The 23,901-nt window shown below is 39.5% G+C and overlaps 1 protein-coding gene across 1 annotated transcript; it reads right to left on the bottom strand.

Annotated features, from left to right (window-relative positions):
• Positions 1–3,928: 3,928 nt before the first annotated feature.
• On the bottom strand, positions 3,929–22,595 carry LOC140525564 (uncharacterized). Its single transcript, XM_072641069.1, is given in 6 exon segments — positions 3,929–15,318; positions 15,321–15,592; positions 15,594–16,022; positions 16,024–16,438; positions 20,062–20,176; positions 20,477–22,595. Coding segments are annotated over 6 exon segments (1,923 nt in total). The 5' UTR covers positions 20,879–22,595; the 3' UTR covers positions 3,929–15,028.
• Positions 22,596–23,901: the final 1,306 nt, after the last annotated feature.

The raw sequence follows: 23,901 nt of genomic DNA on the forward strand, positions 1-23,901 counted from the left end.
AAGTTGAAGGACAAAGACTGGAGTTCAACAGAGAGACTGGGACAGGATAGGTAAATTTGAAAAATCATCAACATAGAGATAGTAATTAAATCCTTGGGGGCTGATGAGGTCACCACTGAAGGAGCATAGAGTGAGGAGAGAAGAGGACACAGGACACAACCCTGAGGTATACTTAAGATTAAAAGGCATGATCTGGAGGAACATCCAGCAAAGGGCATGGAACAGGAGTGGTCAGCTATGTAGGAGGAAAACCAAGAGAGAATGGTATCCCAAAAGCCTAGATAAAAAGGAGTATCAAGGAGGACAGAGTGATGAACAGTGTCTAAAGCCACAGAGAGGTTCAGGAGAATGAGAACAGAGAAAAGTCTATTGGATGTGGCAACTAAGAGATAATTAGTAACTTTGGAGAGGGCAGTTTCAGTGGAATGATAGGTTCAGAAGCTAGATTGTAAGGGGTTAAGAAGAAAGTGGGAAGCAAAAAAGTGGAGACACCTCTTGTGGATGGCTTTTTCCAGCAGGGTTGGAAGGATCAAGTAAAGGATTTTTCAGGATAGGAGAGATACAGGCATGTTTGTAGGCAATAGGAAAATGAGCCAAAAGACAGGAAGAGATTGAAAATAAGTGAAAGAGTAGGGATTATAGAAGGAGCAATATATTGGAAAAGATGGGATGAAATGGGGTTGCTTGAACAAGCAGAAGGATTAGCCTTGAAAAGGAGTAAATTCATGTCATCATGTGGAATGGGGCCGAAGGAAGAGAGAATGTCAGAACATACTTGAATGATAGATGAGGAAGAGGGGAGAAAAGAGAGTTTATGGCAAATGGCCTCAATTTTTTTTCTGCAAAATGAAACAAGTTCTCACCTGAGGGAGTGGAGGGAGAGGGAGGTATAGGAGGTTTGAGGAGGGATGAAAAGTTTGGGAAGAGGATGGTGAGAGAGGGATAGTGAGTTGATTAGAGGGATATAGTAAGATTGCCTAGTAGCAATGAAGGCCCAGTTGAGGTTATTTAACATAAATCTGTAGTGGACCCAGTCAGAGGTACAAAATATTACCTAAGAAAAATAATAAAGTAAAGCCAAAAGACTGGAAAATAGAAGAAAATGTGAAATATCTCATACAAAACAAAAACAAAACTGATCTGGAAAACAGATTGAACAGAGATAATTTAAGAATTAATGGCCTAAGGGCAACTATGTAGTGCAGTGGCTAGAGCATTGACCCTGGAATCAGGAATACCTGAGTTCAAATTTGATCTCAGGCACTTGACACTTACTCGCTGTGTGACTGTGGGCAAGTGGCTTAACCTTGATTGTCTTGCCAAAAAAAAAAAAAATCAATCAACTACCTGAAAGTCATGAACAAAAGGAACCAAGACAACACAATTCAAGAAACATCAAAATAAAACTATCCATATAGCTTAAAATCAAAAACAAAGTATAAATAAAAAAAATCTATCAGTCACCTCCTGAAAGAAATCCCCAAATGAAACTCCCCAAAATATTATAGACAACATTAAGAGCTTGCAAATAGAGGGGGAAAATAATGTTAGCAATGATAAAGAAATAATTCTAATACTAAAGAGCAAAAATCAGGATCACACAAGATTTAACTGCCACCACAACAAAGGAACAGAAGGTTTGCAGTATGATATTCTAGAAGGCAAAGAATCTAGGCTTACAATCAAGAAAAACCAATCAGTAAAATCAGTAAAACAGAGTAACATCCTACAGGGAAAAAAATAGGTTAGTTCTTTCATAAAATGGAAGACTATAGCAGAATGGAATAGAAAATAGAATTCAATAATATGTTTTTTTTATAAAAAAGATGAAACAGAAATGTAAACACAGAGTTAAAATATGGGGCTGGAGCAGAATCTATTATGCTTTAGCTGAAGTGAAAAAGGATGAGAATAGCAATTATGTTCTCAGGCAAAGCAAAAGCAAAAGCAAAAATAAATCTAATTAAAAGACATAAATCAGTGAAACTATGCTAAAAGGTATCTTAGACGAGGGGCAGCTAGGTGATACAGTGGATAGAGCACCAGTGCAGGAGTCGGGAGGACCTGAGTTCAAATCTCACTTCAGACACTTGATACTCACTAGCTATGTGACAGTGGGCAAGTCACTTAACCCCAATTGCCTCATCCCGGGTCATCTCCAGTCATCCTGATGAATATCTGGTCACTGGATTCCGATGGCTCTGGAGGAGAAGTGAGGCTGGTGACCTGCACAGCTCTCCTTCACTCAAAACAAAGTCAAGTGCAAGTCATGTCATCATGTCTCTGATGGCGTGGTCTTCTTTGGCAACAAAGGATGAACACAAGTCTTAGATGATGACTTAATATCATTATTAAACATACATATATAACAAATAGGGGTGTGAGATGTGTTTAGGGAGGACCAGTACCTTTGGTGTGATGGCTGTCAAACCCTCTTCGGGGCTCTTTTCACCTTTGATGTTCACCTGTTCCACCCAACTCTCACCTGTGACTCCAAGAAGCTGCAGCATGAGCAGCGGCCTCACCCAGGTTGAGGGTAACCAAGGGGTCTCAAGCCCATTGGTGAATTAGGGGGGTGTCTACCCCAAGCATGAGAAGATTTCCTCTGGTGGAATGGGCGAATGAGAACAATTTGTTCCAATGGCTAAGAAGGCAGCTGAAGCAAGCAATGTGGAGCGCTTAGAGCTTAGTTAGACACTGAAGGTGCCAAGGTCATCCACTGCATCCTGAGCCATCACCAGCTGTCTGGACTCTGTCCAGCTACTGGACCATGATGACTCTGGAGGAGAGAATGAGGCTGAGGACTTCATGCAACTCTGCCTCACTTAAATCCAATTTATGCACGAATCAAAAAAAAAAATGGCACCAAATGGCATAGGATCTAAATTCTTAAAAGAAAAGTTAAATGAGTTACAGGAAGAAATTAGAAATTAGAAAATGAAAATACAACAGTGAGAGGCCTCAATTTACCCATCTCAGATCTAGATAAATCAAGTCAAAAAAAAAAGAATAAAGTTAAGGACCCAAATAAATTTTTAGAAAATTAGATATATTAGACCTATAGAAAATAGATGTAATAGAAATATAACAGAAATTAGATATATTAAATCTATAGAGAATATTGAATGGTAATAGAAAAAAATACATATCTATTCTCAGATATATGTGCCACATTCACAAAAACTGACCATATATCAGGCATGAAAATCTCACAAACAAATGCAGAAAAGCAGAAATATTAAATGTACATTTTTCTGACCACGATGCAAAATAGATAAATAAATAACACTTAATAAAGGCAAAGATTAAAAACTAATTGAAAACTAAACATCCTAAAGTATGGGTCAAAGGACAAATTATAGAAACAATCAATAATTTTATTAAAGATAACAAAAAAATAAAACAAGATACCAATATTTGTGGAATTCAATCAAAGCAGCATTTAGGGGACATTTTATATCTCTAAATTACTTAATTAAAAATATGAAGAGTATTTCAATGGCTTGGATATGCAAATAAAGAAACCTAGAAAACCAATAAATTAAAACCCTAATTAAACACCAAAATAGAAATTCTGAAAAATCAAAGAAGAGATTGACAAACTTGAAATTTAAATGAAATTGAATCAATAAATAAAAGTAGGAGCTTTAGAAAAAAACAATAGAATAGATAGACTTAACTAATTTGATGAAGATTAGGAGAAAGAAGAAAAACAAATTACCTGTATAAAAAATGACAAAGGTAAATTCACAGCTAATGCGAAAGAAATAAAAGCACTTATAAAGAGCTATTTTGCCCAACTACATGCCAATAAAATGAACACTCTAAAGGAAATGGGTGAATATTTACAAAAATAAAAGTTGCTTGTATTAATTTAAATAACTTTATTTCAGAAAAAGAAATTGAACAAGCCATAAATTAACTCCCAAAGAAAAAAGTTTCAGGACCAAATGGATTTACAAGTGAATTCTACAAAACATTTAAAGAAAAATTAATTCCAATTCTACGTAAACTGTTTGGAAAAATTGGTAAAGGCATTCTACCAAATTTCTTTTATGACATAAATATGGTCTTGATACCACTGAGACTCAAAAAAACAGACAAGTCATTAATCATCAGTAGAATCATTATTAGCACTTTGAAAATATGAGGAAAATATCTATGAGAAAGAAAAAAAGTTTGAGACATCAGTTCTGCTGTGTAATAGGATTATCAGATCTAGAGTTGGTCACATTTATTTGAAGGTCATCACTGACTACTACTTGACTCATTCCTGTCTTTAATGATTTGTTTGAAGTCAAATCCAATGCTCTGTAGCTTTTCGTCACTGTTCTTCTCTGCCCCAACCTCACCTCCAATCTTTTTCTTTTTAATTTGGGTCAACATTGGCCCTTTTCCAATCTTGTGGTACCTCCCCCATCTCTGTCTCCATACCTTTCCATACAACTTCCTAAAGCAGAGAAGGAATATGTGCATTGGGAAACTCATCTAAGCAACAAATTAGTAGTAGGATGAGGGGGAAATAAATGTGATTAGACAATCCTACTCATCAACCAACCCCATCCTAACACTTTTACATTTGTTATTTTTGAAATGCACATGTAAGGCTTTGCCATGGTGGCTGGAATGCCAGAAAAGTCTGCCAGATTTTATTAGCTCCCCTCTTTCCATTTCTAGTAGAAGTTTAATGGATCTTCAAAGCAATTCTCAAGGCCAAGTGTTAGTTAATGGTTGTTGTCCCTCATGCTCAAGAAGAACTAAAATATCATTACTATGTCAGGGTCAAGGTACAGTGTGTCCTATTGTTGTTGATCAGACCAATACAAACTCAGAAGGCTCTACCACAGGTTGGACGTGAATAGTCCATATGAACACTTAGAATGCAGATGTCTCTAAATTTGCACATCTCATATTTCTTTTGAGCTATTGCAATTCTGCTTTGCTCATGGAGCACAGCACCTTCTTTGATGCAGGCATGATCCCATACCAATGTGTCTCATGTCTCACAACTGATTCCAAAGTTCTCCAGAAAGACTTTGAGAGTATCCTTGTATTGCTTCTTCTGACCACTGTGTGAGAGTTCTTCATAAAATAGTCTTTTAGAGAAACATACATTTAGCATTTGAATAGGGTGGTCAGCACATCAGAGTTGTGCTCTCTGCAATGTGAATGCTTGGCAGTTTAGCTTGAGAAAGGACCTCAGTGTCCCATACTTTATCCGCCAGATGATCTTCAGAATCCTCCTAAAACAATTCAAATGGAAGGAATACAGTTTCCTAGCATGGAACTGGTATACTGTCCAGGTTTCACAGACATACAACAACGAGGTCAGCACAACGGCTCTGTAGACCTTCAGTTTGGTAGGCAGTCTAATACCTCTTCTCTCATATACTTTCCTTCAGGGTCTCCCAAACACTCAGCTATTTCTGGCAATGTGTGCATCAACCTCATCATCTATGTGCACATCCCTGGAAAGTATACTGTCAAGGTAAATAATCTTATCCACAACATTCAAAACCTCTCCATTTGCTGTGACCAATGATTCCATGTATGGATGGTGGAGAATCTGTGTTTTCTTGGTGTTCATTGTTAGACCAAAATTAGCACAAGCAGCAGAGAATCAATTCATAGTTTGTTTCATCTCAATCTACATTGAGCACACCATCATTTCCAAACAACAACAACAAAAAAGCCACACACCATTCTCCCCCTAGTTTAGTCTTGGTCTGTAGCCTTTTCAAGATAAATAAGTTACCATCAGTGTGGTAGATGGCCTTGATGCCATTTTCATCCCCACTGAAGGCATCTGACAACATTGCTGAGAACATCATGCTAAAAAGTATACTGCCCTGCTTCACTCAATTAGTGACTGAGGAGACACGAGAACACCATCCATTATCCAGAATTTGTGCAAGCATGCTGTCATGACATACAATGCTGATGAATTTCTCAGGGCAACCAAATTTTGCCATGATCTTCCACAAACCCTCATGACTGACAGTATCTAAAGCCTTGATCAGATTGATGAATGTTGTATACAGACCTCTGCTTTGCTCCTGGCATTTCTTCTGGAGTCACTGGATAGCAAGCACCATCTCAACAGTTTCTTGGCCATTTCTGAAGCCACATTGGCTCTTAGGTAGATGATCATCTTCCAGGTGAAGGAGCAGCACATTAAGGAGAACTCTAGGAAGAATCTTGCCAGCTATGATTGAGAGACCCTCCTGTGATTATTACATGACAACCTATTTCCTTTTCCTTTATAGAAATGGACAATGAAGGCAGCCTTGAACTCCTGGGGATAATCTCTTCTTGCCATAGTACCTGGCAGATTTCAGTCAGTTTTTGTATAAGCAATGGACAACCTGCCTTGTAAATATCAGTTGGAATAGAATTTGTAAACCTTAAAGTGTGATGTAAGCATCAATTATTACTATCCTCTGTAAAGAAGACGTCATCCTTCTGAAAGCTGCCTACAAAACCACTTTGAGAGAGAGGTCCAGCAGTAAGTCATTACTCATTGTTGAACACTCAAGTAGAGGATGCAGAAACACTGTCAAAGAATAATACCTCTGTGTTCTATCTCCATGGAATAACTTCTCAAATATAGTTATTATGGGCAATGAATTTTCCCTGGAATGATGTTCACCTTTCCAGATAAGTCACTGGGTGAATGTTCTAAGCAGAGTTATTAAGAAAGTCTTATTTCTACATTTCATTGTGTAGCCTTGGATAATAATAATAAGCAGGTCTCATAAACTTCAAGGTGATCTCATGACTAAAGTATTAATTTAAATTTAATGGACAAGATCATTCTAAAAGTCATAGAACATTTGTTAAAACAAAGTAGGAAATTAAATAATCCTGACATCACAGATTTCAAGCTGGAAGAGATCTTAGAAGTCATTGGGTCCAACCACCCCATCTCACGTGATGAAATGACCTTACTCCTTACCAAGTCTGACCCCTCTACCTGCTTAAGTAATCTCATTCCATCCCAACCCCTCTGTTATTCCCATTCTATCATTTATTTTCAATTTCTTCCCATCTACAAACTCATTCCCTATTGACTATAAATATAAAAACCCTCACTTGATCCTTCCATCCCCACTGTAGTTCTTTATCTCTTCTACCCTTTGTAGCTAAATTCCCTGACAAAGCCATCTACAATAGTTGCCTCCACTTTCTTTTCTCTTACTCTCTTTTTAACTTAACCCTAAAAATCCAGCTTCTTGCCTTATCATTCCACCAGACTGCTTTCTCCAAAGTTACTAATGATCTAATTGTCAAATTCAACAATCTTCTGTCAATCCTCACTCTCCTTGATCTCTCTGCAGCCTTTGAACTGTGATCAGTTCTTGATACTTTCTTCTCCCTAGGTTTTCAGAACACCACTCTCCCCTGGTTCTCTGACTGTTGTTTCTCTGTCTCTTTGTTGGATCCTCATTCAGATCACGCTCTTTAATCATAGTTAACAGGGTTCTGTCCTGGGCCCTCTTCCCCCTCTATACTCAGTGACCTCAACCACTTCCATCTCTATGCTGATGATTCTCAGATCTATCTGTCCTGCCCCAAACTCTCTGCTCACCTCTAATATAGAATCACCAGTTGCCTTTCAGACATGTCAAACTGGGATGTTCAGTAGACATCTTAAACACAACACATCCACAACTGAATTCGTTATCTTTCCTCCTAAATTCTCTCTCCCTTCTAAGTTCCTTGTTACTATAGAGAACAATCCATCCTCCCAGGTCTTCAGGCTCATCCTAGGAGTCATCCTAGACTTGTTACTCTCTCATTTCCCCCCTCCCCATCCAATCTGTGGCCAAGGCCTGTCAATTTCACCTTTGCAACATCTCTCCAAAAGGTCCCCTCCCCTCTTTTGAAACTGCCACCACCTTGGTGCAAGCCTTCATCACCTCAGCCTGGACTATTATAATAGCCTGCTGGTGGATCTGTCTGCCTCAAGTCTCTCTTCACCCCAATCCATTAAACCACTAAAGTGATTTTCCTAAAGCCCTGCACTGACCATGTCATCTGACTCACTTCCTGTGGTTCCCTGTGACCTCAAGGATCAAATGCAAAGTCTTCTGTCTTTCAAAGTCTTAGTAACCTAGCCCCCTCATGTCTTCCTAGTCTTCTTACCCATAACTCCCCAGCAGTGACGTGAATCTCTTCAATCCAGTGACACTGACCTCCCAGCTATTTCGTGAACAAGACACTCCACCTCAGTTCCAGGTGTTTTCTCTGGCTCTCCCTCATGCCTGAAATGCTCTTTCTCTTCATTTTTACCTACTGACTTCCTTGGTTTTCTTTAGTCTCAATTAAAATCCTGTCTTCTATAGGAAGCTTTTCCCAACCTCTATTAATTCTAGTACTTTTTCCTTTCTTAATGATTTACTATTTTCCTGGCAAGTGATAACAAGGCACCACCTAAGAAATGTTAGACTTCCATTACCTTTTGAGGATCCCAATCTTTTAGATCATTTGAAAGTAAAGAAGTAAAGTCCATTATCTGTTCTGCGTGGTATATTGCCAGATGATAGCAAGTAAATAGACCATTTTTTATTAATGAAATACACTTTGGGATTAAGCATATTTGCAAGGCAGCCCCTAAACTAAATTTTGTTTACTTCTATTGTTTTTTTTAAGGTAAAGGTTCTGTTTCTACTACCCCTTATGATCAGGGAATTACTTCTCTAAAAACCTTGTTCTTGGGATTCACAGCCTTTCCCCTGTAACTTCACACATGTTATACTACCTTCACAGTTTTTTTTTTTTACTATAGTACAACATTCTTAAGATGCCTTTTTTGGGTAATCTCTGAGGTGATCTCTATATTTAATCTACATACTAAATAAATTACACATATATGGCTTGATAGAAACAGAATTACTATTCTCTCTCAAGCTCTCCCTCTTTTTGCCTTCGGGCAGCTAGGTGGTGCAGTGGATAGAGCACCAGTTCAGGAGTCAGCAGGACCTGAGTTCAAATCTCACCTCAGACACTTGATACTCACTAGTTGTGTGACCTTGGGCAAATCACTTAACCCCAGCTGCCTCATCCTGGATCATCTCTAGTCGTCCTGATGAATATCTGGTCACTGGATTCAGATGGCTCTGGAGGAGAAGTGAGGCTGGTGACCTGCACAGCCCTCCCTCACTGAAAACAAAACCAAATGCAAGTCATGTCATCATATCTCTGAGGGCATGGTCTTCTTTGGCAACGAAGGACGAACACAGACACTATTTTCCTATATATAACTTGTTTGTACCTATTTATTTTCTTGCTCTTCTCCATTACATTGTGAGTTCCTTGAGAGCAGAGCCTGTATTTTGCCTCTTTTTATCTCTCTAGTGATTTTAGCACAGTAGAGGTACTTAATAAATGTTAATATTGACTGAGTGACCCCCTCACGAAACAGAAAAAGAAACTGAAGTTTAGAGGAGCTGTGACACACAGGAGAGCCAGCATTTGAACCCAGGACCTCTGGCACTAGATGCTGCATACTTCCTACTACATTAAAATGCTGTCAGAAATGCTAGGTACAAAGTAGAATGCCATTTATTAACACGACCACCTCTCCTCCCTAACTTAAGTTTCAGTTCCTCCACAACACCTACCTCTGATACCTCCAGCTAGACATGATCCTAATCTCCTCAAATGCCTGTCTGATCTCCCCTGTATATTCAGTCACATTCTAATTTTATTATGGTGACCTGTGTTCATGCTTCATCTCTCATAATGACTAGAATTTATATAACATTTGAAGGTTTGCAAATGCACCCATTTGATTCTTACAACAATCCTAGGAAGTAGGTACTATCTATTTTGCCGATAAGGAAACTGAGTCTAAGAGGTTAAATGACTTTGCCCAAGGTCACATAGCTAGTAAATACTTGAATCAGGATTTAAATTCAGCTCTTACTGACTCTTAAATCCAGTATTCCAACCATTGTACCCCTATGGAGAGGATTCCATTGTTTTTCATTAATTCCTAATGCCTAGCCCATAATAAGAGCTTAATTTTTGTAGCTGAATGTAGGAAAATGCATTTTTGGAGTGAACACTTCTATTTGTTATCATTCCATAAAAACATACCACCAACTTATCTCTGAAATACACTACCTATGTGATCCCAAGGCAAGTCTAGTGGCCCAAGTAACACTTTAGGACTATAAACTATGTAGTATGTGTCAATCTGCCTTGGTACAGGAATTGTCCCCACTGAGAGTTCCCTATGCCAATGAAATCATAGATCCTTTAAAAAAATTATCTACTGATATATCATCAAACACTTTGAGCTTCTTTCATTTGGGATACAAGGATGCACAACTTACTACTCGTCTCAAGTCTTACTACTTGTCTAATTTACCTGAGAATAACTGAATTGGCCACAGACCCAGGTGAAGTACAAAGCAAGCCTTTTCTCATAGAGGCAAAACAGGGAAGAAACAAGTCTGCAGAATCTGAAGGGGATATAAACATAGAGAGAATTTTGAATGCTAAGTAAGCAAAGATCCTCTGTCACCATGGAGGAAGCTAAGACCACAGACGTAAAAAGCAAACACAACTCATAAGTTATCTCTAAAGAATTTTCATTTATTACTAATACATTATAGCCAAGTTTGACTCAAGTATCATCTTAGTATCAAAATAAAGAGGTTATGATTGTCATGAGATATTTATTGATGTTTCTTTATCACAAAATTCAAGAGAAGAAAAAGATGATTTTCAAGAAGGGTATTAAGGAAAAAGATAAAAAAAGGAGAATGTTGGTAAGAATTAAAGGAATCCATAAGACAAACTGAATTAGCAGCTACAGGAAGCCCTTCTGGGGGCAATCAGGAAACAGTCTACTGAACACGTACACTATCAGTGTAAAATTGCTAGGTTTTGAAAGGAGGTAGAACCATGAAAATCAAAAAATGTAGGTCTCTAGATATAGAAAAATAAAAACACAAATATGTCAGTTTCTCCAACACTGGACAAAATGGAGAAAGCATCCCAATTTCAGACCTACTTCTTTGGAAAGAAATGTAAAATTTAAAACTCTTGGGAGTGGGATGAGGTATTCAAACTGTCATTTTGGGGGAAATGGACGTAGAGGCCATTTTTTTTAAATTTAAAGTTCTAAAGAAACTTAAAGGAACATAACAATGTCTTACGCAAAATTTAGATTAACCATAGAATCACTATTACACGCTAATAGATGGAGACATGAAGTACTAGAAAACAAAAAAAAAATGGGAAAATTTTGCTTTGCTCCTCAGTTTTAGAGGGAAACAAGGAAAATATTCTAAAAACATTTTTCCTGAACCTTCACATCCACCCTAGACTAGAGAAGGCTATTTTACTGAACGACTGCAGCTTAACAGAAATGCAAGTTGAGAACATTCAATTTCCCCAGCTCTGAATTCTGTATTTACCAAGCAAGCTTCGAGTAAGTCATTTGGTTTCCTGTATACATCAATCAACTAGGGAAAATGCCCTCTGGAAATGACTGGTTCCAATTTTGGGAACCAGTGTCTCCTACTGTCTTATTTAATAATTATTTATTATATATAACTAATAATTAGTGTTAGTTTTTTGTGCATTGTTATTATCAATCAAGCCCCCTTAAATTGATCAGCCTTAGCATAGAGATAAAAACCAAGGCAGGACCTACAAGGTTTAAGACTAGGGTATGAAACTCAATGGTACTTGTAGCCTTCAAAATCCAGACTAAACATTATTACTAAAAACACTACTGAAAACACTACACTGAAAAATTAAGTTGCATATTAGTATGCTGAACTCTATTTTCTGATTATTTTCAATATAAAATTTAAGATTTATATGGGAAAATTTTGGCTCTAAGACACAATTGAATCATGCTTAATGCAAAGCAACTAACCTTTAGAATCACAAGGAAACAAAGCAGTTTGACAGAATTGGAATTCGGCACCAGATACAACTCTATCACAAGTAGTTATGGCGCAACTTCAAAACTCGGTGTGATATATGTGATAAATATTCTTCCAATCACTAAATCCAAGAAACACTGTTAGCCTCGAAGTGAATTTAAATACCTTAGTCCAAAGCATGTTCAGATATGAAAGGAGTAAGCAATCAATTTACTCCATTAGAAATGCTACCTGAGAGGGGCGGAGCCAAGATGGCGGAGTAGAAACACACAAATACGCTAGCTCCGAACCCACAGCCCATGAAATATCTGTAGTAAAGAGCTGCCAATAAATTCGGGAGCAGGAGAAGCCACATAATAGTGGAGCAGATAAGATTTCTGTTTCAGAGGGACCTGCAAACCTCTCGCAAAAGGTCCATCGCACTGCAGACGCGAAGCCCAGCCCAGCCCTGCACCGGCCCCGGCACCAAGAGGAACAGATCCGAGCAGACTTCAGGGACGGGATCTCCAGCGGCCACGTGGGTCCCTCCACCCACAGGTGACGGGGGTTGGTGAGAAGATCTCTTTGGTGGGTTGAGAGGGGAGTGGGGTGCCCCCACACTCAGGCCCCCTTGGGAGGCAACAGTGGAGGCGGGAGCAGACCAGGGCTCCCCAAGCAGGCAGGAGCCTGGATCCATTGTTGAAGGTGTCTGCATAAACCCCCTGAGGGAACTGAGCTCGTGAGGTGGCCCTGCCCCCACCTGAGCACCTGAACTTAATCTCACACTGAATAGCAGCCCTGCCCCCGCCCAAAGCCCTGAGTCTGGGAAGCAGCATTTGATTCTCAGACCCCAAGCGTTGGCTGGGAGGATCCAGAGGCGAGGTGGGTGTGAGGAGAATATTCAGAGCTCAAGTCACTGGCTGGGAAAATGCCCAGAAAAGGGAAAAAAACCAAGACTATAGAGGGTTACTTTCTTGGTGAGCAGGTTTCTCCTCCCCTCCCTTCTGATGAGGAAGAGTGGTGCTCACCATCAGGGGAAGACACGGAAGTCAGTGCTTCTACATCCCAGCCCACTCAATGGGATCGGTTCTGGGAAAAGGTCATAAAGAGCCCAAACAACTTTCAAAATCATGTTAGAGAGGTGGAGGAAAAACTGGGAAGAGCAATAAAAGACTTGCAAGCAAAGTATGAACAACAAATCAGCACCCTGCTAAAGGAGACCCCAAAAAATGCAGAAGAAAATAACACCCTGAAAAATAGGCTAACTCAATTGGCAAAGGAGGTTCAAGAAGCCAATGAGGAGAAGAATGCTTTCAAAAGCAGAATTAGCCAGATGGAAAAGGAGATTCAAAAGCTCACTGAAGAAAATAGTTCTTTCAAAATTAGAATGGAACAGATGGAGGCTAATGACTTTATGAGAAACCAAGAAATCACAAAACAAAACAAAAGAATGAAAAAATGGAAGATAATGTGAAATATCTCATTGGAAAAACAACTGACCTGGAAAATAGATCCAGGAGAGACAATTTAAAAATTATGGGCCTACCTGAAAGCCATGATCAAAAAAAGAGCCTAGACATCATCTTTCATGAAATTATCAAGGAAAACTGCCCTGATATTCTAGAACCAGAAGGCAAAATAAATATTGAAAGAATCCACTTATCACCACCTGAAAAAGATCCAAAAAGAGAAACTCCTAGGAATATTGTGGCCAAATTCCAGAATTCCCAGGTCAAGGAGAAAATATTGTAAGCAGCTAGAAAGAAACAATTCAAGTACTGTGGAAATACAATCAGGATAACACAAGATCTAGTAGCTTCTACATTAAGGGATCGAAGGGCATGGAATATCATATTCCAGAAGTCAAAGGAATTAGGACTAAAACCAAGAATCACCTACCCAGCAAAACTGAGTATAATACTTCAGGGGAAAAATTGGTCTTTCAATGAAATAGAGGACTTTCAAGCATTCTTGATGAAAAGACCAGAGCTGAAAAAAAAATTTGACTTTCAAACACAAGAATGAAGAGAAGCATGAAAAGATAAACAGCAAAGAGAAGTCATAAGGGACTTACTAAAGTTGAACTGTTTACATCCCTACATGGAAAGACAATATTAGTAACTCTTGAAATTATTCAGTATCTGGGTACTTGGTGGGATTACACACACACACACACACATGCACACGCACACACTCATAGAGACAGAGTGCGCAGAGTGAATTGAAAAGGATGGGATCATATCTTAAAAAAAAAATGAAATCAAGCAGTGAGAGAGAAATATATGGGAGGAGAAAGGGAGAAATGGAATGGGGCAAATTATCTCTCATAAAAGAGGCAAGCAAAAGATTTTTTTTAGTTTGGGGAAAAAGAGGGGAGGTGAGAGAAAAACATGAAGTTTACTCTCATCACAATCCACTAAAGGAAGGAATAAAATGCACACTCATTTTGGTATGAAAACCTATCTTACAATACAGGAAGGTGGGGGACAAGGGGATAAACAGGGTGGGGGGGACGATGGAAGGGAGGGCATGGGGAGGAGGGTACAATTTGAGGTCGACACTCTTGGGGAGGGACAGGATCAAAAGAGAGAACAGAAGTAATTGGAATCAGGATAGGAAGGAGGGAAATATAGTTAAGTCTTATATAACACGACTATTATGGAAGTCATTTGCAAAACTACACAGATTTGGCCTATATTGAATTGCTTGCCTTCCAAAGGGAGGGGTAGGGGAGGGAGGGAGGAAAAGAAGTTGCAACTCAAAGTTTTAGGAATAACTGTCAAGTACTGTTCTTGCCGCTAGGAAATAAGAAATACAGGTAAAGGGGTATAGAAAGTTATTTGGCCCAACAGGACAGAGGAGAGGATGGAGACAAGGGCAGAGAGGAATGATGGAGAAGAGAGCGGAGTGGAGATGGGGGCAGTTAGAATGCTTGGTGTTTTGGGGTGGGGGGAAGGGGACAAGGGGGGAGAAAACTTGGAGCCCAAAAATTCTGTGAAAATGAATGTTAAAAGTGAAATAAAGAAAAAAAGAAAAAAAGAACAAAAAAGAAATGCTACCTGATTTTCTTGGCCATTACATTAATTTCCTAGTGCTGAATAACATGTCAATAAGGCAAAGGAAGGTCGGCAAATTTTCTATTCTCATGCTATAAAAACCCTCTTCCAGTGAATTTTCTGATGTTTAATAAGTATTGAGCGCCGACTAAACTTTTTACTACATAAGTTACATTGAAAGGGTTTTTCTCCAGTATGGATTCTGAGATGATAAAAAAGACCTGTGTTCTGACTGAAGGCTTTGCCACACTCATTACATCTATAGCGCTTCTCTCCAGTGTGGACAGACTGATGCTGATTAAGGGCTGACAACTGGCAAAAAGCTTTCCCACACTCCTCACATTTATAGGGTCTTTCCCCAGTGTGAATTTTCTTATAAGGCCAGCTTTGGTACTGAAAGTTTTTCCATATTCTTCACATTTGTACAGTTGGTCTGTAGTGTAGGATCTCTGATGTTCAACAGTGTTTGTATTGTGATCAAAGCTTCTTGTACTCATATCCTCTTCAAACTGTTCCTCACCAGTCTGGATAGTCTGATGTTCTATAAGGTTTATACTCTGACTATAGGTTGTCTCATCCTCAATCTGTTCAGACTGTTTCTCCAGCTGATGTCCAGCAAAACCTGTACTTGGACTCTGGCCTTTTTCATTTCTCATGATCATAGTGTTTCTCTGCTGAACAGTTCTGGTGCTCAGAGAATCCTGTGCTACAACTAAAACAGCTCTCGCCTTCCTCACGTTCATGTTTCTCTCCTGTGGGGTTATTCTGATGTTCAACGAGGCTTCCATTCTGATTGAAGGATTTCCCATATTCATCATTTTCATAGGATTTCTCCACATAATGGATTTTCTGATGTTCATAAAGGCCTGTTTTCCTGCAGAAAGCTTTCCCACATTCATTACACTTAAAACGTTTTTCTTTGTGGTGGATTTCCTGATGTGAAAAAAGGGATGAGTTATAAACAAAAGCTTTCCCACATTCATTAAACTCATAGGGTTTCTCTCCAGTGTGAACTCCTTGATGCTGAATAAGGATCGACTGTCCAGTGAAGCTTTTACTACACTGATTACAGTATGGATTCCATGTGTCGAATTAGGCCATTACTTGAACTGAAAGTTTTCCCACATTCTTCACATCTAGAGGATTGGTCTCCTATGTGGTTCTTCAGATGTTCCAATGGACCTGTACTGTGATTAAAGGTTCTCTCATGCTCAACATGTTCACAGGCTTTTCCCCCTATTTGATGTCTTTGATTTTGAATTGAATTCTGGATGAAGTTTGTTTCTGATTCATCTTGCTTAAGTTGTTCCTTGTCTGTGGGCTTTCCCCATTGACTTTTTAACTTGACATCATGTTCACATGCTTCTCTATCTTTAGGAGCTTGTGGAATTTCTCCATTAAATTTATAAATTATCTCCTCATGTGGCTCCATTTCTTTCAAAAGGTCTTGCTTTGGAGACAATTTTGTGGAACTGCATCTGGTCTCACCATCTGAAACTATAAACAGATGACACGAATAAGGAAGAAGATGGAAAGAACATGGGCTCAACTTTCTGAGCAGATGGTTAGTGATGTGGCCTAATAAAGGCCAAAAACAGGGAGAGGGGGAATGAGAGAAGGGAAAACATTTTAGGAAAGGGTTATGGGGGAGACTGCAACTCATATTGCAAAAGGGTTTTCTAGGAATAAACACATATAAGTAGATAACGCAAGAGAGAATGTCTAGGAATGGGCAGAAACTTACTATTTGTTGTATATTTGATATGTACTAGATTATGAGAGAGAAAATATGATTAATTTTAATAGAAATCAACAAATTCTTAACACAGATTCAAAAAAATCAACTTCACAAGTACAAAATGGTGGAGGCGTAACTAGAATTGTTTTAGTTCACCTAAAAGAATTCTAGGTGTTTTAATGGATTATAAAATTGTTATGAGTGTGATATGATATGGAAGACAAAAGAACTAATGCAATCTTAAGGGGATGTTAAGAGAAACAAAATATCTTGAAAAGAGGCAAGTGAAAGTGCTGCTGTATTCTGGTGAGATCATATGTGGAATACTGTGTTTAGTCTTAGGCAAAACATTTTAGTAAGGACATAGATAAGGCAGAAAGAATCAAGAAAAAGGAAACCAGGGTGGTGAAGGGAAACCTAGGATTGTGAGGCAAGAGAATTGGTGTGTTCAAGTATTTGACAGGCTGTCACATGGAAGGAGGATCAGACTTGTTCTCCCTGGCCATTGAGGGGGCAATAAGGAGCAGCACGTTTAAATTTCAAGGCAGCACATTTAGGGATGTCAGGAAAGTTTCCTAACAATTGGAGATATCCAAAAGTGGATGGGCCACCTAAAGCATCAGTGGGTGCTTCTTTATTGAAGGATTTAAAAGCAAATACATTATATGATCTGTAAAATATATTTTAGAGGAGATCCTTCTTCAGGTACAAATTGGGCTAAACAGTCTCTGAGCTCCCTTCCAACTATGAGATTTTATGAGGCTTTTCAGTGGTGAAATAAAGCTGAACTATAATGGGAAAAACAGAGAAAGGGGACACTGGTGTGTGTGTGGAATTGTTGGAAGATGTCAGAAGAGGCAACAGGGTAGAAAATGAGAACCAGAGGGTAGTTAAGAACAGTTGCATCAAGCTCAATAGAAACTAGTGGCCACCTGTGGGCTGCATATTGACTTAGTTTTAAAATGTGGGCAGCTAGGTGGTACAGTGGATAGAGCACCAGTGCAGGAGTCAGGAAGACCTGAGTTCAAATGTCACCTCAGACACTTGACACTCACTAGCTGTGTGACCTTGGGCAAGTCACTTCACTCCAGTTGCCTCATCCTGGGTCATCTTCAGTCATCCTGATGAATATCTGGTCACTGGATTCAGATGGCTCTGGAGGAGAAGTGAGGCTGGTGACCTGCGCAGCCCTCCCTCTCTCAAAACAAAGTCAAATGCAAGTCATATCATGTCATTTCTCTGATGGTATGGTCTTCTTTGGCAATGAAGAATGAACACACACAAAATATGTTATCTGTATTTGATTGTATTTTTATTAATTTTGTTAAATATTCCTCATTACATTTTAATCTGGGTCAGGTTGCACTCAGGAGTGTTAGGCTATATGTAGCCTGGGGTTGCATGTTTAACACTTCTGGTTAAGAATAATCACTAGAAATGTCTTTATTCAGAATAAATAAGAAAATTAAGGTTAGTAGGAAGGAATTTGTGGTTGCAGCTGTGTAGCAAATATTGAAAGCCAAGGAATTCAAGGATAGACAACTACTCTATAGTTAAGGCTGAGACTGAGGTTCTCTGGGTATTTGGCACCTATGTAAAGGCTATGTCAGTAACCGAGATTATATGAGGTCCAAGAAGCGATTCCTGGTGCTCTTGATAGAGATTAGTTCCAAGGGGGAACACGGCTCTCTGGTAGTTATATTCAAATCCAATGTCTCCTAACACAACCCCCTTAGTTCTTTTCCCAATGTTTCTGCTATGATGTTCCAAAGATATCCCCAGTTCCTTAAAAAACTAAGCCTAGCCTCAAGGAATTTTAATATACTTCATTTGATATTAGATTAGGGGGAAATGACTCCAAATGCCACCATCTACCTCTTCTTGAGTAAGATGGAAAATGGGGAAGGCCTTTGGAAGTCTGAATATTGGTAATGGATAAGCCAATAACTAAATCTTCCCCAATCCATTCTCTAAGAAGAGATGGCGTATGTACCCAGGCCATTTACATTCTCAGAATTTAAGTAACATAAACAGGTATAAAAGTGAAAGGACTCAGTTCTCTAAAAATAATTGGTACCCTATAGAAAGTAGGTTTGTAGAACATTAAATGTAAGTGGTCAGAGGGAGGAGAAAGGTGAGTAACAATGGAGGGAGCTGCCAGAAACATGTGATAAGCAGAAGACGTGTAAGGAGAGAACAATGGGATGCTAGTTTCTTGAGTAACTTGGAACTTAAAATGGAGAAGTGGTAAAATTTTACGTGGAGGCCAGCCAAGACCATAGGGAGGACTAAATGAATCAAAGTGATGAATGTGGTAGGTGGTGTATCATAGTGTAAAGTAAATTAGACCAGGATTAGGGACACCCAGTGTGGCACAAGGGAAAGAATACTGGCCATGGAATTATCAGAAGTCACACTTACAAGCAGCATGACCACAAGCAAGTCATTTCACTCTAGAATCCGTTTCTTTACCTCTAGACCTTTAGACCAGATGACCACTAAGTTCCTACCTAAAGCTCTAAATCCTATGATCTTAGTTCCAACTGTGTCACTAATTATCTATGTGCTCTATGTTCTCTTTTCTAATTCTTTATTTCTATTTTTTGGGTAGGTTACCGAGTCTCTGAAGCTTGGCTTTCTGCATCTATAAATGAGGGAGTGGAGCTTCCCTTCCAGCTTCAAAATTGCTTGAGTGTTTTAAAACTTAAAGTGCTTGTACTGTGGTATATAGATTTTAATAATAACCCTTGAGGGCAATAATAATCACAATAAACCACGTTCATAAAGTTCTTTAGAATTTATAGAGTGTTTTCTTAGAACAGCTCAATAAAGTCAGTGAAGAGTCTATTGTAGTGGAAAAGAAGAAAGCAGACAATGTGATATATGAGAAAGAAAACTGGACTTAGCATCAGAAAACCTGGATTTGGGTTCAGTCTCTGTTTCTTCCAAACCCGTGAACCCAAACATTTCTCTGGGCCTCAAGTTCCCCCATCTATTAAATGGGGATAATACTACTTGCACTAATTACCTCCTAAGGTTATTATGAGGAAAGTGTTTTGTTCGTTATTCTTTTTGAAGTTATTATTGTGGTTATCTGGAATGTGGCTTTGGTGGCAGCTGAAACAAAGCTTCGATTCCATCCAGATAATGGTGCAGGAAAAAATTATGGGATATTAATTTATTTGAATGACAAGAGTTGGAAAAGAACTTAAAATACATGGGAAGTACATTTTTACATGGAAGGCAACTCAGAAAATTGTAGAAAATACACTGGGATGGAAGTCAGAAGATCTAGTCTCCCACAGTAGGTAAAATCTGAGGGGGAGATAATAATTCATGATTCCTGGGCTATCTCTTTCTCAGATGACATTCAAATACTCACCTCTTTCTTGTGGAGTCTGGGTCTTCACTAGCTGGGCATTTTGTACATTCTGTGACACTCCTACAGACATCGCTTTCTCCAAAAGCACTTCATGTCCCATTGCACAGGCTTGGACCTGGGAACAATTATATATAGTTGGGCTTGCAAACAACCATGGAGACATGGAAATAAAATGTTAGGTAAGGGACTATAATGAACTTTAGTTAGGAAAGGTGAAATGGGCACACACACACACACACACGCACGCACACACACAAAGTTATTTGGCTCTTTAATGTCAGCAGGGAGGAGGAAAAGAAAACTGATAAAGAGACCTGGTAGCTCGGATAGGACAAATGAAGCTGGAAGGTTGGCAGTACTTCTCTCAGGGCTGTGATTCCACAGCCCTTGTCTCCCACAATCTCTCTCTTCTTACCTGTTTTCCTGGCTCACCAAGGTTTCTCTCAAAATCCTCCAGCAACGTCACAGCTTCTTCTCCACTTTCTGGATGACAGTCACGGACCCAGGTCTGCAGTGAGTCAGGCAGGATGGTCAGGAACTGCTCCAAAACCAGGAGCTCCAGGATCTGCTCCTTTGTATGTATGTCAGGTCTCAACCACTGATGACAAAGTTCCTGGAGTCGGTCCAGGGCATCCCTTGGACCTCTTGTCTCCTGGTAGCAGAAATGCCTAAAGTTCCTGTGGGAGATCTCTTGGATATAGGCCTTGTTTCCCAGAGGGTCAGAATCCTGTCCCCAGGCACGATCTTCCTCTTCTACTTTCACTATCAAAAGTCCCTCCAGTTCCTCTGGAGGCTGGGCAGCTGAAACTTCAGTCATTCTGAACTTCCAAGGCCCAACAGACCTCAAGTTCTATTACCTAAACTTCAGGATGATTCTCTTTCAACAACTCATATATGGAAAATCCTGAGAAATAACATTTTTTTTTAAGACAGAGAAACCACAAGCTAATTGTTATGAAATCCTAACTATACTAGTGAAGACCAGTGACTAGGTCAAATTACTTAATAGTATCAAAGCTCTGTGAAAATAAGAAAATGCACAGATATTTTGCTACCTTGAGTGGGGAGATACAAAAATAGAACGAAGTTATTTAGGTTGTCTGACCTACTTTAGGATGAAGGAGTAAGATTTAGTAGAAAACATTTAACTAAAAAATCAACATCTATAGTACATTTACCCTGACCTGAAGATAATTAAAAGAACATTTTAATCACAAAGAGGATTAGAAAAAAGTCTCCAATTTTTTTTAAAGTAGTAGACCTGTGAAATACGTGGAACTCCTGGTGAGAAACTCCCTCTAGTAAAGCAATTGTGCACCTGCTCTTAACCTAAAGACAGCTGTCTTGGGAGGGGTGGAAGGAGAGATGAAGTGAGTTGCCCCGATTCACTGGAATGTCAGAGGCAGGACATTGACCCAGGTCTCCCTGATTGCAAGGGCGGTTCTCTATCCGCTGTGCCTGGCATCCTCCCCTGGTCTACACGAACGAATATATCATTAGTGGAAAAGCTCAAGCAGTGGGCCAGCGTAAGTCAGAGTAGAGAGGAAGGCATGAACAGGAGATTTTGCTCCCACCCCTTAACCTACAAGGGTCTGGGAGGTTCCAGCCCCCACCACTACCCCTCAGACTTCTCCTGCGGGTCTTTCAAGGACCCCAAGAAGGGGCCCGGCTCCAGTCCCGCTTCTGCTCCCGCTCCTCGGGTCTCCACCTCCCGCTCTCCCGGCAGCCCAGGCAGTGGGGACCCTCCGCACGGCAGTCCTGGGGGGCTAAAGGGGACCCTAGCCGGGCTCACCACCCAGTGGTAGGGGATCAAATGGGGTGCAGCATAGTGACGCAACACACAACAAGACAGGGTCCCAGGGGTCTGTTTTCGGGGGATTGCGGGCAGTTTCCTCCGAGGAGAACACAGAAGCAAAGTGCTTGCTTCTCAGTCTCGCTTCCGGGTGCGTTCTAGGCTTTCTGGAGGATCTGGAACTCTGTGGTTCCCTGTTTTAGTGTGATTGTTCAGAAAAACTATAAAAGACAACTCTAAGGAAAGGGAGGTGTTGATCCTCCACCACCCCACCCCACAGCTGACATAGCAAAGGTATTAAGGCATAAGGTACTTATAGAACTAACTAAAAGTGTCGATGTTAATTAACATTCTGTTCATGATTAGTATAATTACAGTTGTCAGTGTTGATCAATAATTAATTATTGGCATAATTAATGCTAATTATTAAAGATGTTGATTAAGATTTCATTAATTATCCGTGTAATTAATTAAAGCTATTCTGCTGATTCATATTCAACTAATTATTAATATAATTAAAGGTGTTCATGATTTATATCTAATGTAGTTCATTAAGGGTGTTGGTACTGATTAATATTTAATTATTCATACATAGTTAATTGAAGGTTGTTCGTGTTGGTTGGTTTATTAGTTATTGATATTTGTATAATATGTAGGTGCTACTGGTAGCTTTATGAAGTGTGAATAATTTTCCTTTTTTTAAATAATCATTTTTATTTGTTTTCAGTGTTCTACAATTATTTCCATATATCTTAAATTATTTCCCTCTCCCTCCCCCTGCTCTCTCCCCCTTTCCTCACTCCCTCCCCAAGAAGATGTGAAATCTTATATAGGTTCTACACATACATTCCTATTAAATACAATAGTGTGAATAATTTTCTCTGATAGAAGTAAAAAGAAGCAGCCGTTGCCAGGTTTTAAATAGCTAAACCTTGGACAAATTTGGAGCTTGAAGGAGTGAAAGCCACCAGGAAGAACTCCAAGCCTGAGAGAAATTCATTTCTCAGATTAGAGGGCATTTTTCTCTTCTTCCCCCACATCAGCCTTGAAGTTTTGAAGGGGAGCTACTCCAATAGGAGACACTGTATCGGGGTTGGAAGATGGGCATACACTCCAGATAGAGAGAGTTGGTTGGTTGGTTGGTTGTTATCCTTCCTTCTCAAAAAGGACCAAAATGGCATCACTATGTTGGAGTCAAGGTACAGTGAGTCCTACTGTGACTGATAAAACCAATACAAGCCCAGAAGGCTGTACCACAGGTTGGGCAAAAATAGCTAAATATGAGCATTTGGAGTGGAGATATCTCTAAATTTGTACATCTGATGTTTCTTTTGAACTACTACAGTCATGCTTTGCTCATAGAGCACAAAGTCTTCTTTGATGTGGGCATACCATGCTGGATGAGCCTGTGCCAGTGTCTCCCATGTCTCACAATCAATTCCACAGTTCTTCAGAGAGACCTTCAGGGTGTCCTTGTATCACTTTTGTCCTCCATGTGAGTACTTGCCTTGTATTAGTGAGTTCTCCGCAAAATGGTCTTTTAGGCAAAGGTACTTTTGGCGTTCAAACCACATGGCCAGCCCATCAGAATTGACAGTTTGAATGCTTGGCAGTTCAGTTTGAGAAAGGACCTCACTATCCAGCAACTCATCTTGCCAGGTGGTCTTCAGAATCTTCCTAAAACAATTCAGATGGAAGCAATTGTTTCCTGGCATGGTGCTGGTAGACTACCCAGATTTCACAGCATAATGGTGTTGTGGATCTTCAGTTTGGGGGGCACTCTAATATCTCTTCTCTCCCCCCTTTCCTTCAGAGCCTCCCACATACTGAGCTATCTCTGACAATGCATGTGTCAACCTCATCATCTATGTGTACATCCCTGAAAAGTATACTACCAAGGTAAATGAACTCATCAAAAGCATTCAGAGTCTTTCTAGTGGTCCCATATATGGACAGTGTGGTTAGTGGAAAACCTCTCTTTTCTTGGTGTTAATTGTTAGGTCAAAATTAGCACAAGTAGAGGAGAATTACTTTGTTGAATCTCAGCC

Source organism: Notamacropus eugenii, chromosome 2 (assembly GCF_028372415.1).
Source record: "Notamacropus eugenii isolate mMacEug1 chromosome 2, mMacEug1.pri_v2, whole genome shotgun sequence".
Taxonomy (NCBI): Eukaryota; Metazoa; Chordata; class Mammalia; order Diprotodontia; family Macropodidae; genus Notamacropus; species Notamacropus eugenii.